At 44.6% G+C, this 13,160-nt stretch overlaps 1 protein-coding gene across 4 annotated transcripts in view; it reads left to right on the forward strand.

Moving 5' to 3' along the window:
• PTPN3 (protein tyrosine phosphatase non-receptor type 3) overlaps positions 1-13,160 on the forward strand; it is a 122,776-nt gene that overhangs the window by 41,657 nt on the left and 67,959 nt on the right. For 2 of the 4 annotated variants that reach the window (XM_034967947.3, XM_034967948.3), the window contains exons 5-7: positions 2,079-2,157; positions 7,801-7,845; positions 11,364-11,416. In XM_034967947.3, coding sequence (XP_034823838.2) covers positions 2,079-2,157; positions 7,801-7,845; positions 11,364-11,416 — 177 coding nt within the window. Of the gene's footprint in view, positions 1-2,078; positions 2,158-7,764; positions 7,846-11,363; positions 11,417-13,160 lie in introns of those variants that run through there. The other 2 variants (XM_063594279.1, XM_008963274.4) reach the window with 2 other exon arrangements.

The raw sequence follows: 13,160 nt of genomic DNA on the forward strand, positions 1-13,160 counted from the left end.
ATAGTCCACCCTCTGCCCTGATCTGCTCTCAGCCTGATGTTCCAACATTGCCAGCATTGTTCCCCTTTATGCCACTCATGCCCCAGACAAACCTGGCTGATCTGCAGGGCCTCCCAGTGCCTCCCCTCAGTCTGTTCCATCTGCTGGGAATGCTTTTCCCTCCCACTTCCCTCTGTCGAAATCCTGCCTTTTTTCAAGGCTGCTCAGATCTCATTTCCTCTCCTAGAAACTGTGGGTGGCTCCCTCGACATTCTCTTAGATTTACCATCACCCGTGTTGGGGTTCTGAATGCTCTTGTCCTCATCTGTGTTAGTTGCCTTTAGTTCCCTCTCAGAACTGCAAGTTCCTTGAGGTTAGGACCCTTGTTATATTTCTCTCTGCATCCCCAAGGTGCCCAACACACACAAAAAGTGGCCAGTGCATGGCGGAGTGGAGAAGGGCAAGTGGATTTGCGCACGCAGGTGCGCATACACAGGATGCCCCCCAACACACACACGCACACCTGCCTCAGCACCCAGGCAGGAAGGCGTAGACACAGTGGCCTTCGCTCCCGTCTCACTGCTGCCCCCACAGGGAGCCCGATTCTCAAAGTTCTTCCCTCCCATGAGCTGCGTCCTCTGCGTTCAGAAGTACCTGTGGGAGCCTCAGGGCCACTTGCAGACAAATACCTGCCTCATCCAAGTCCCCAGGAATGAGTCCACACAAGGCATGAATAGGTGTTGTCATTCATTCTCTCATTAACTCCTGCTTTCGGTGAACGTATCCTGAGCTCAGACTGTGGCAAGGTGCTGGGCTAAGCCCTGGGAATCCAGTCCAGATCAAATTTGGACTCTCCCCTCAAGGAGCCCACAGCCAAGTGTGCAGGCAGCCCAGAGGGTTCGACATTCTATGATAGTAGTAAGCACACGATAGGGGACAGCCAGAAAGAAAAAGAGGCTATGCCTGCAGCGCAGAGATGAAAAGTTTTAGAAGAGGGGGAGGGGAGGTGAACAAGCATCCCAAGGCAGCAGGAGGACATTGTTCTCCCCTGATGTGCAGATTGTCACAGCGCCATCCGCTGGTACCTAGACATGTGGACAGGTGTACTCAGGGGCACACCCCCGTTAGGGATTCTTTGAACACACGCTACAGATGAAGAAAGAAAGCACTAAAGAGCAGGGAGGGTAGAGCTCAGGATGATCTCAGGTAGAGGAGGAGATCTAGCAGGCTAGTGAGAAGGACTTGAGTTGCAGAGAGCAAGAAAGTGCTCAGTGCCTAGATAGGGCTGGCGAATATTTACTGAGCAATGATGGTGAAATTGACATGAAGAAGATCTCGGGATCTTAGCAGCACAATCTGATCTTCTCCTGTTGCCGTCTCTATGAGAAGAAATGGACTAATTTTATCCACACAAGCAAATTGACTCTAGATGTTGATGCATAAAGCCGTATTTGAATATGTTCATTGTGTGATTTACTAGTATACTAACTTAATATACTTTGCATTAAAAGCATGAGATATTTTCTAGTTTAAAAATGATTTTGAAATGTGATATAGCAGAATCAAAGATCTCATTACTCTAATTCTGGTTTTGTCACCAGCTGTGTGACCTAAGGCAAGTCACCTCTAATTGGCTTATCTGTAAAATGGGGCTACCAGTAGCAGCCTAGCCCACTCATAGTCATGGTGGTGTTGAAATGCAGGAATGTACATGAAAATGCTTGAAACTTATAAATGGCTACACAAACGCAGGCTATTATTTCTTTGTAAATTTTGCATAATAATGCCGATTTAAGGATTTTGAAAATTCCTAATACAGATGACGGAGTGCAATGTTTAAACACAGCCCTAAGATAAACGTGTGCTAGGAAGTAGATGATAACTCAGTCTGTGCTGATGTTGCATAAATGTTTTACTTTTTGAAGACTTGGAGATTTCTGAAACAACTAACTTATGTACTCCATGTTTGAAATTAGCCCTTTTATAATGGAAAAAGCTATGGTTGAGTGAAAAAATGCATCACTTATGGAAGAGAAGCAACTTACATACATTGACTTTGTCAAAGGGAAAATTTAATTTGTTTTTGAAAAATGTTGTAGGAGGTTTCCCCTGTACCCTGCATTTTCGAGTAAGATTTTTTATACCTGATCCCAACACACTGCAGCAAGAACAAACCAGGTAACAACATTTTTTTAAAGTTTTCTGTTTAGTGTATAAAAATGAGTAACCACTAAAAATGTACTCTTCATTTTATTACTATGGCCAAATAACTTCATTTGGGTGTAACTACACCAAGAATGATGATCCAAGTAAAAATCTGGGGTGCACATACTGACATTTTAATCAGCTAATGAGTTTTCAGTCTTGGGCCTGCTTCTCTTATCTCCTGATTTGGTGCCATTCCCAGCATACTCCCATCTGCCACCTCATACCTCTCCCACCTCCTTCCACCTCCCTGGCCTCTCCTGCCTGCTGAACACACTGTGCTCAAAGGACAAAAAGTCATTTTCTACCAATGTAGGCAGAATGTAGAAGACAAATTTGTAAAATAGTCATCCACAGGTCAAATAGCATGATGTCTCTGAAGAGCTAAAGTCAAGGCTCTTGAAGATAACAAGACATCTCTTGTTATAAGAATTTTCTTTCTTTTTTTTTGTTTTGAGACGGAGTCTCTCTCTTCACCCTGGCTGGAGCGCAGAGGTGCGAGCTTGGCTCACTGCAACCTCCGCCTCCCAGGTTCAAGTGATCCTCCCACCTCAGCCTCCCGAGTAGCTAGGATTACAGGCAGGTACCACCATGCCTGGCTAATTTTTTTTTTTTTTTTTTTTTTTTTTTTTTAAACGGAGATGGGGTTTCACCATGTCGGCCAGGCTGGTCTCAAAACTCCTGACCTCAAGTGATGTGCCTGCCTCAGCCTCCCAAGGTGCTGGGATTATAGGCATGAGTCACCAGGCCAGCTTTGTTATAAGAATTTTCTATCAGATCCCCAGTTTGCAAGAGTTAGAAAGGAGAGCAGGCTGGATTCAGCTTGTCTTCTCAGTGAATCACCAAGTACAGGAAATATGTGAACCAGATAAGGGAAAGAGGGCTGTGATAGGAGTTGTTTACCCCTCAGGGCTTGGAGTCTCTCCCAACCCTGGGCTGGTACTTGGGTTTTTCTAGGTGTGAGGGACAGAGTAATTGGAATGGAGTAGGAGAGTGTAGCACAAGAAAATTGTTGCTGTTTTAACACAGACTGCACAAACAAACTTTCCCTCCCCTGTGGCAACGTTAAGCCCTTTTATTATTGATCCATTTATTTTTCTTAGGGTAGGAAGCTGTAGAAAAAAAGCAATAGATGCTTAGTATTGAATCCTGTTCTACATTCATCGTGGCCAAAAGACATAATCAAGGAGGCAGCATTAACTCAGACACAGAGTGTTGTCTTGTTAATTTTTTTTAGCAGTAATTACATCACATTTTAACTTGTAATATGTTGAAAGGCCAAATATTAATCTGTTACTGTATTTTGCCTTCTTTGTGCACCTCCTCCCTCTACTATAGCAGACATTGGGAATTTGACTGTATTTTTTATTACTTTTTAAGCCAATGTCCAAGGTGTCTGGTATGACACATCCGGTGACCACACAGAAGCATGCCCTGTCCTCTGAGTTTTCCCCATACCAGCTCTTTATGCTGGTAAACTGGGGATAGGATAGAAACACTCAGCCCAGCAGGTTACTTCATAAGCTGACAGACACAGAGCTGGTGATGAAATCTGTAAGAATGTGTTTGAAATGACCCTACCAAGGTTTCCTCAGGCCAGTACTACATAACACACTCTGGGCCAGGCATGGTGGCTCATACTTGTGAGCTTCCCAGCACTTCAGGAACCCAAGGCGGGAGGGTCACTTGAGGCCAGGAGTTTGGAACCAGCCTGGGCCACATAGCAAGACCCTGCCTCTACAAAAATAAAAATCTAAAAAAGTAGTCAGGTGTGGTGGTGCATGTGTCAGCATCTCAGGAGGCTAACTAGGAGGATCACTTGAGCCCAGAAGTTCAAGGCTGCAGTGAGCCATGATCAAGCCATGTACTCCAGCCTAAGTGATCGACTGAGACTCTGTTGCAGAAAAAAAAAAAGGCTCTGTTGAAGGGATGTCTTAAAAACAACATAATATGTGTGTGTTTACATGTATATGTGTCTTTTATATATATTATATATAATGTGTGTGATTATATATGTATGTACATGTGTACGTGTGTGTGGTTCTAACCAGTGGGTTTTTTAAAAATCACAACTCCAAAGTAAAAATATATTTTGTTTCAGAATACAGTACACATATATAAATTACTGAAGCAAACGTTCTATAAAACTATAGTAAGTACCAAGTACTCTGAAGTTTTTTATTCTGTTTTATTTCCTTTTTTTTTTTTTGAGACGGAGCTCGCTCTGTCACCCAGGCTGGAGTGCAGTGGCGCGCTCTCAGCTCACTGTAACCTCTGCCTCCCGGGTTCAAGCGATTCTCCTGCCTCAGCCTCCTGGTAGCTAGGACTACAGGTACGTGCCATCAAGCCCAGCTAATTTTTGTATTTTTAGGAGAGGTGGGGTTTCACCATGTTGGCCAGGATGGTCTCGATCTCTTGACCTCGTGATCCGCCCGCCTCGGCCTCCCAAAGTGCTGGGATTATAGGCATGAGCCTCTGTGCCCGGCCTTACTTCCTTTTTTTAAAAACATGCCAACTGTGACCCATTAAATTGATTGTACGACCAACTGGGAGGTTCCAACCCCAAGTCTGGACGGCACTGCCTAAACTAGTGAATGTCACCTGCCTCCTGCCTCCCCATAACACTAGAGCCCCAGGTTTGTGGCTCCACTGGGCACATTAGAGCCCTCCAGTGGCCAAACTTGAGGGAGAGGTGTCCTACGGCCAGTGCAACCCAGGAGTTTGTCTCCAGGGCCCATCCTGGCCATTGGCCATCCACTTCCATACGCTGTGGAAGAGAAGCCCACTTCTCTGGGAGCTGACAAAATCTTCCTGCTGAGCCTTCCTGTCATTTGAGGGACATCTGTGGAAATGTAGGGCATTCATGATGGAGAGAAGCCTTGGGCACAAATGAAGGCTGCCTTCAGGTGTCCGAAGAGTAGTCATGGGAAAAGGGGAACTAGATGTGCAGGGGCATAGAATTGTGGCCAGTGGGTGGAGGCTACAGGGAGGCAGATTTTAGCACAGAATGAGTAATAAACAGTGTGTGTCTATCTCTTCTAAAATTCACTGGTTGACAACTGACACCCCACCCCCACCTTCCATCTTAAGAAGGGTGGTATCCCATTGTGGAGTAGAATGTAACTATGACCTTCTGGGATTTGGGCACCAGATTTATCTTACTGCAACAGGAGCCATGGTGGGAGCCACCCCCATAACTCTTATAGAGCTGGTGGGCCACCAGGACTGCCAGATATATATATATATATTTTGAAACAGGGTCTTGCTATGTTGCCCAGACTGGCCTCAAACTCCGGGACTCAAAGGATCCTCCCTCAGCCTCCTGAGTAGCTGGGATTATAGGCGCATACCACCACGACCAGCTGCCAGATCATCTTATCTTGGACCAGGCTTCTACCATTAATTCACATGCTTTAAAAAAATTTAAAAGATGAAAAATAAAAAAACTTAAAAGATTTTACCTATATTCCTGGAACATAGTTATCTTACCCCAGCTTTGTAGTTCCTGTTGAAGGAAATTCCCTCTGAAGGAAATTTTAGCTCTCAAGAGTCAAAGAAGATGTATAGAGGTGGTATCTGTTAGTTTTTGTTTGTTTGTTAAGGATCTAGGCAGAGAGGTCATTACATTTTTCTGAAGTTGAGGTCACAGGTGGGGTACCCACAAGAGAGGTCATTACATTTCTGAAGTTAGGCATCCCAGGCATCTCTTCTAAAGAACTATCCTGTATTCTAATTGTTAAATAAATATATTCTTCATTGTGAGCCTCCACAACTGCTGTTTCTGATAAATTTAGATCATTCTTTGCAGAATTTTATATACTGGCAATCTCAAAACTAGGCTCCTTCAAGATTCCTAGGAAGTCTCCCAAGCTCGGGCTGGGTTCCACTATTCTAGTTTCTTTGTGTATGATGCCATGGGGTTGACTCAGAAACTTTGCTCAATATATGACAAGGCAGCATTTGGTGAGTGGTGATCTCCACATTTATCTTCTCATTTATATCCCTAGGAAGACATACTGATTAGCTGAGCTTGTCAATGAAAGCCCGGGTTCACCATTGGATTATCTATAACTCTCCTTTCTCTTTTTTCTCTCAGTAGCATTGTAGGAGGAGAGAACACTTAATTCTGGTTGAATGTCAGCTTGGATAAACATAGAAACAAACTAGAAAGAACTGATGATGTTCTCCTAGGTGGAAAAGATGGAGATTCCAATACCAAATAGGTGTGAATCAGCAAATGTATGTTATACTGTCTCTCAAGGCCAGGTGTTCAATACATTGTGGGTAGTTAATTATAATCAAAGTAATAATATTAGAGTTACGACATGGATCCTAAGCTTTTTAGCCATTAAACATATAAGAAATTTGTAGCATAGTGAGTTTTTTTATAACACGATCATCCAGGTTAAAGTAAGACACAATTGACCTCACATATCCTATCTGAGCTCCGATTTTGTCATCTGTAAAAATGGAGATAGTGGTACCTACCTTACAGAGTTATGAGGCTGAGATAAGAGGGAAAGTTACAAAGTAGTACCATGTACAAAGCCCGGAACTGTGCAAATAGGAGGTTGTAATACTGTTTGAAGCATTCCCATCTCAAAAAGCCAGTGCCTTGGCCTTTATAAATTTGAAGGAATAATGAAACTGATTTGTTTCAATTGTGAAAATTATTTCTCTCCTGCCCCTGTGCACTTCTGCCCTGTCTATATTAGATTTCAAGAGGTTTCCCTTTTGTCATCTTGGCCAGACACTGTAATGTCTATCCCGTTTGAATCTGGGTTTAAAAAAGCATGGGAGCTAGTGGCCAAGTGTCACATGTATGCCGCATCCCTAAATAGAAGTCTCCCCAGGGCGCTTCCTGACCTGCGCAATGCTGCCGAAGGCCTCCTTTCCCCGCTCCCCAGGCAGAGGAGCAAAGTCACAGGCCGAGGGGCCTGCCACGACTTGCCCACAAAACAGGTCTGGAATTTGGAAGTTACATTTGCTGGTTGCCCAGAGATGAGTGCAGAATTCAGCTTGGAGGTCCTGGAAACTTCTAGTTTACTGATGTTTATGCTTTTGCTCATGCACCCACAGTTCCTGGGACACAGAATGCTCACCTGGGGGTTTGTACCCCAGCCAAGAAGGTGTCTTCACAGACTCCCCTCCTTTTAGCAACTTCATGCAGATGGAGCTTGGGTGGATGGATCCCGGCACAGTGTTCAGAACAGTGGCCCTGCCAGTGTGTGGGCGCCGCTTGTGCAGAGCCCCTGTGGGTTCTGGTCCTCAAGGGCAGGGGCGCTCACTGACAGCGGAACCCACAGTACCAGCCCATCTTTGGTGGGCTGTTTCCACCCCATTCATCCCTGCTCAGCTCTTCATAGGACAGCCTGTGCTGGCAGAAAATTGCCCCCACCAGTCAAGACGTAGGGCATCAACATGAGCCATCAGTAATGACAGGGCAGCTTTGCAGAGCGTAAGGTAGCACCTGATACCTTGGACCAAAACCGTATTTTTATGTATCTTTCACAGGTACAGCTCTTGTCTTTGACTCATCAAACTTTCTTTTTTTTTTTTTTTTTTTTTTGCTTATTTCAGTTTGAGTATGAATTAATGAAAACAATTGTTTCATAGGCACTTGTATTTCTTACAACTGAAGATGGATATTTGCGAAGGAAGGTAATGAGAATTTTACATTTTTCTTTTCCTGTTAGACTAGCAAAATTCCTGGTTTTAATCTAATGAGTGTTTATTTCTGGTAACAATATCAAATCTAAACAGAGTGGATGTGGAAAGCATCCTGTACAGCATTAGGCTTTGGACATCTGTTTTTATTATACCTCAGTCTTGGCTGAGAGAGGCTAAGGATTGATAACTTTGTTTCATGTTATTTCGGTTTTATTACAAAGGATGCAGCTATCTTTCTGGTAAAGACCTGAGAAATTTTAAAGGGAGGAGGGGACCCAGAATGTACAATGGGCTTCATTCAGGAAGGCAGATCAGGCCTAATTTGGGTCCACTTTTGAGCCCCTTAGTACCCATGGATGACTCATTTTCTCTCTGGGAGGCTTTTTGCTCATTTGCCTGTGATTCAGTGCTTCTTGTGTTACCAAGACCATCTCAGTAGCTAGAAGGGAGAGGAAATTCCAAGCCAATGGTCCCTGAGCTACCTCCTTTTCTTGACTTAGGGAAGAAACTGCAGCAGGTAAACTGGTGGGAAGAGCACAGCTTATTCCCAGTCTCTTCACCATACCCCCAACCCCTGTGAGTTTAGCCCTGGAGAGGAGGGTCTTCAGAGGTTACCAGCGTGCTGTACCATGAGGGAGCTGGAGTCTCACTGGGGAAATGAGACAGTATCCCATGAAGCAATTAGGAAACAATTAGAACCAATATGGGCAGTAGAGACAACAGTTGTCATAAGACTTGAGGAGCTCCTGCTGGTGTGAGCTAGAAAAGTCTTTATAGATTGCTAGGATGAGCCAGAATTGGGTTGGGTAGAGAAGTGAGGAGGTGGATTTCCCTGGGCAGTGAGAAGACACCCCACCCCCGACAGTCCCACTTGGAAACCACATGCTGAGAGCTTACAGGAGAATAGAGAGGGTTGTTCGTGTCCTACGTAGGCGGGCATCTTACATCTAGCAGGCAGAAGAGAACTGTTGAAGGTTTTTAAGCAGGAAGGATGTGGCAAGAGCCATATCCACAAAGATAGTATCATTGTGCACAAGGGAAGACTGGCAGAGGCCAGGGGCGGTTCAGTCTGGATGGAAGGGAATGGACAGCCTTCAAGGAAGCTATTGTAGCATCCAGGCCAGAGACCTGGGGGCATGGCAGTGAAGTTTGTGGAGAGAGGAGGTGGATAGTTAGAAGCAAGAGACACCTTGAGGAAAGGATTTCCAGAGCTATTGACTGTTGAGCACTCATAGAATTATAGAATTCTCATCACTTAGCTCATCCTGCCATTCAAGGTAGGAATGAGTCACTTCCCCAGCACAATCTACAGGTCTTCAGGCTTCTGCTTGATCACCCCCAGTGAGGGGGAGCTCACCCTTTCATGAGGCAGCATTTTTACATTTTAGGGTAACTCAAGGTTGAAATTACCGACCCCTCTCCTGGGTCCAGGCTGTCCTTAGCAGCTGCAGAAACCCATTCTTTCCTTCTCTTCTGCACACTTAGTCTTTTCCACAGATAGTTTGCAGTCACCTTTTTATGAGACAGGCACCGAACTACGCTGGTCAAATAAGGCCAGGGCCTTGCCTCCTCAGGAACTTTTAGTCTAATTCTCCAAATAATGGGTTGTCTTCAGTTTTTCTTCTCCAAACAAAATGCCCCTTGTTATTTCCATGTGAATCAGGGCAAATCTGTTAAGGCCACATCCTGGCTTAGATCTGTGGCCCTTGTCAAGTCCTCACCACCTCTCTGAGGAGAGGGTCTCTGCTACCAAACGCTTCTCAGATGTGGATTTGTGTATTTGTAACTGTGGGTCTTTTGACAGGCCCAGTGGAACATATGGAGCACTTTTCCTAGGTGTCAAATTGTCCCGACTTGTTTGAGCCGTCCATGGTAGCCGGCACTCAAGGTGTCATCTCCTTCTTTCCAAGATGGTTGATCTCATCCAAGCCCTTCACTCAGCAGGTGAAGACCCTGAAGCCCAAGGTGAAAGAAAGGGATGTGTTTAGGAACATGCGGCCAAGTTGAGAGCAGAACAGAGGCTTCTGGTGTTCCCTAGTGTGTATTTGGAACAGTTTTTGGAATGTTTTTCTTTCTGGTTTCTTCATAGGATTGCTTCTTCCCTCTAGAGGGAACCTCCTCAGCCTCTTTTCTAAGTTGTTCCCCAAATCCCATTCACCTCCTCTTTCTCCAGCAAGGACACTGGTGTAGATTTAATCAAACCCCATCTTGTTAGGAGAGCAAATAGCTGATACTCATCCTGTTTCTGCCTATCCTCCCCACGAGCTCTCTAGATTTCCAGATGAACAAACAGAGGTGAGATCCCTGGACCTCATCTGTAACCTTGGGGAGATTATTTGCAAGTCCCAGCAGGAACACAGCATCACTTGAGGAACAATGGGGGCCCCTCAGATAGGGAAAGTCGACCTCATATGCAGCTGCAGAACCAGCACACAGTGCAGTGGACAGGAAGCGGAACCCCTGGAGGGCCGCATTGTCAGAAAGGCGGAGTGGTTCACATCTTGGGTACTTCACGGGCTGCCATAGAAACTGTGTTCCCCACTTCCCACTGGGTTGCTGGGAAGAATTTTTAAAGTCCCAGTGGCTCCCAGTGTTGCTGTTAAGGATTCCTCCGTTTATCAGAGACCTCCCCACCCTTCAAGCCCTTCTTCCTGCCCTCCCCTAACCTGTTCTGCCCAGCAGTGACCCCTGCTCCAGGTCTGCTGGTGAGCTCCTGGGCAGGCCGTGGAGTCTGCAGTTGAATGCAGAAAAGAAAAGGGAGCAATCAGAGGATTCAAAATGTGCCTAAGACAGAGGTGGAGTCATTGGCAGAAACAGGGCACCTGGGAAAGCAGTGAGTTTAAGAGGAAAGGAGAACAAGGCCAACCCAAGTCCATGATTACTAGTGAATGGCACGAAGACTGAGAGACAGATCACTGAACTCTGTAGATCTTCAGGAGGGCAAATAGATAAAGGAATCCTAAGTCATCGTAATTAGTTAATTTAATGAAGGAATTGCAGGTTTTAAAATTGAAAATACCTTTCTACTTGTCCCTCCTAAGAGGATGTTACTATTTTAGAAAAAGGGTAATCAAGAACCAAAGGGTCATTAGAACTCAGGAATTTAGTTAGAGAGCCCTATGATGAGTCTCAGGTCTTTACTAGAAAGATTTGAAGGCTGCCCATTGATCTCAGAGTACAATTTTTTTACTTTTTTTTCCCCTCTTAGAGATAAGAGCCTGACCCTTCTTGACCAGCCAAAACACTGGCCATCATTAGTCCTTTAGTTTCATGGTATTTGTGATGGATATTATTTTAAATATGAAAAGGTTTTATTTTTTAAAAATTTTAGTGTATTACATTTGCCTTTACTGTTTATGTGCATCATAAAGTTGCTTTTGTTGCAGTTCATGTTGTTTTGTAATGGTTGATCAAAGCAAAGAAAGACATGTGTTACTACGCATGATCTGTGAATGTTTCAGGCTGTTGTTGGTTCTTGTGACTTTGCTAATATGTTTTTCTCCTGACAGGTTAACCTGCCCTCTTAACTCAGCAGTGGTTCTAGCGTCCTATGCCGTACAATGTAAGTCACAAAGGGAGCATTTCACGGATGGACAGGTTGTTCTGATCAGTGTGTGGAGAAAGTCACTGGTTCCTCCTGCTTGACCAAGTCCCTCTTCCCCAGGAATCCTGCTGGGCAGCATATCTCTGGCTGTCCAGATATGTGCTTCTACTCAGACTGGCACTCTCCTGTAGCATGGGGATGTTAGATTAAGAAAGGTGGTTAAGGGGAAAGGAGTGAATGAACTGTGGTGTGAAATTTTCTCCAAGGGAGCCCATCAGACAGCAGACAGCTGTTGCACATTGCATTTTCCAGAAACTTTGCTCAGGCATTTGATCTGATCTTCATACAAATCCCAGTGGGACAAATATTTGTATCAGTCATCTCTTATACACATGGAAACCTAGACCCAGCTTGGTTAAGAAATTTGCTAGGAGTCACCCCTGCTGCTTGTTTGGTGCTACTCTAAAACACTACTGGGATCTTAGGAATTTCTTTTTAGAGTTGCAGTATAGCTAATGGATTGTATATTGATCTATACCAGTGCTATTCAATAGAAATATAATGTGAATCATATATGTAACTTAAGTTTTCTAGTACACTCATTAAAAAAGGTAAAACGAAACAGGAGGTTTTTTATGTTTTATTTAATGCAATATATTGAAAATATTAGCATTTTAACTTAATGTACAAAGTTATTAGCAAGATATTTTACATTTTTTTTATACTAAGTCTTTGAAAATCAGTCTGGATTTTACACTGACGGTACATCTCAATTTGGACTAACCGCACGTGGCTAGTGGCTACCATATTGGATAGAAAGTCCAGATAGAATTTTCTTGAAGGCTGGTTTAAACTGGAGTAGGAATCCACTCATTCAATCAGCAAAACTTTGGAAGGGTATATTCCCTTCCAAGTCCTGCGGGTAGGCACAATGAAAAGAACGTATAGCCAGATGAGAGCAAAATGTCACTTTATAGTAGCTAGCTTTGTGGTGGCAGTACAGTTCATCAGCATAGTACTCAGATAGAGCCATTTGCAGCTCAAGACCTAAGAAATCTCCTCTACCATAAGCCCAAACCATCTTGGCCTATTACCCTGTTGACCTACTGTGTGATAGATAGTTAAGGCAGCAAGATGATCAGGTCTGAGAGCAGGCACTGGCTGAACTACACACCCTGCTCTGGTCTCAGAACAGGCAAAATAGCAAGAGAAGGCTGACAGGGACTCCTGAGGTGGCCCTAGGTCTGCCTATTTCCCTACCAGGAAAGAACAGAAATGAAGGAGGTGAAGAGCAAGGTGGCTGGGCCTGCAGCTTACCCACCCACCTGCATGGAACCAGGAGGTGGAGGGCAGGGGACATCAAAGATGACCCTATTCACAAGTAAGACGAGTACCAGAGTTAGTCTCTCCATCGATACCTGCATCGCCTCCTCCCCTAGTGGGAAACTCAAAACAGGCGAATGGGCCTGGGTAGATTTGAACCTTCCCTTCTCCCTACAATATACCTGGGACAGGCCCGGCCATTTCACATCCATATGGGAAGTGGCATGGTCAGCAGTTTGTATTCTTATGATCTGTAGACCTTGTGAACTCTGTCTCTGCCAGGCCAATCAGCTGAGGAGACTGAGCCTCCGCATATCTCAGAGCAAGTTTGGTGTTCACAGCCTGAGCTTCAGGTTTATGAGGCAGGAACACTAACTAGAATATAGGCATATTCAATTTAAATCCTGGCATCCCTGGCCAATCAGCTGAGGAGACTGAG

This window comes from Pan paniscus, chromosome 11 (assembly GCF_029289425.2).
Source record: "Pan paniscus chromosome 11, NHGRI_mPanPan1-v2.0_pri, whole genome shotgun sequence".
Taxonomy (NCBI): Eukaryota; Metazoa; Chordata; class Mammalia; order Primates; family Hominidae; genus Pan; species Pan paniscus.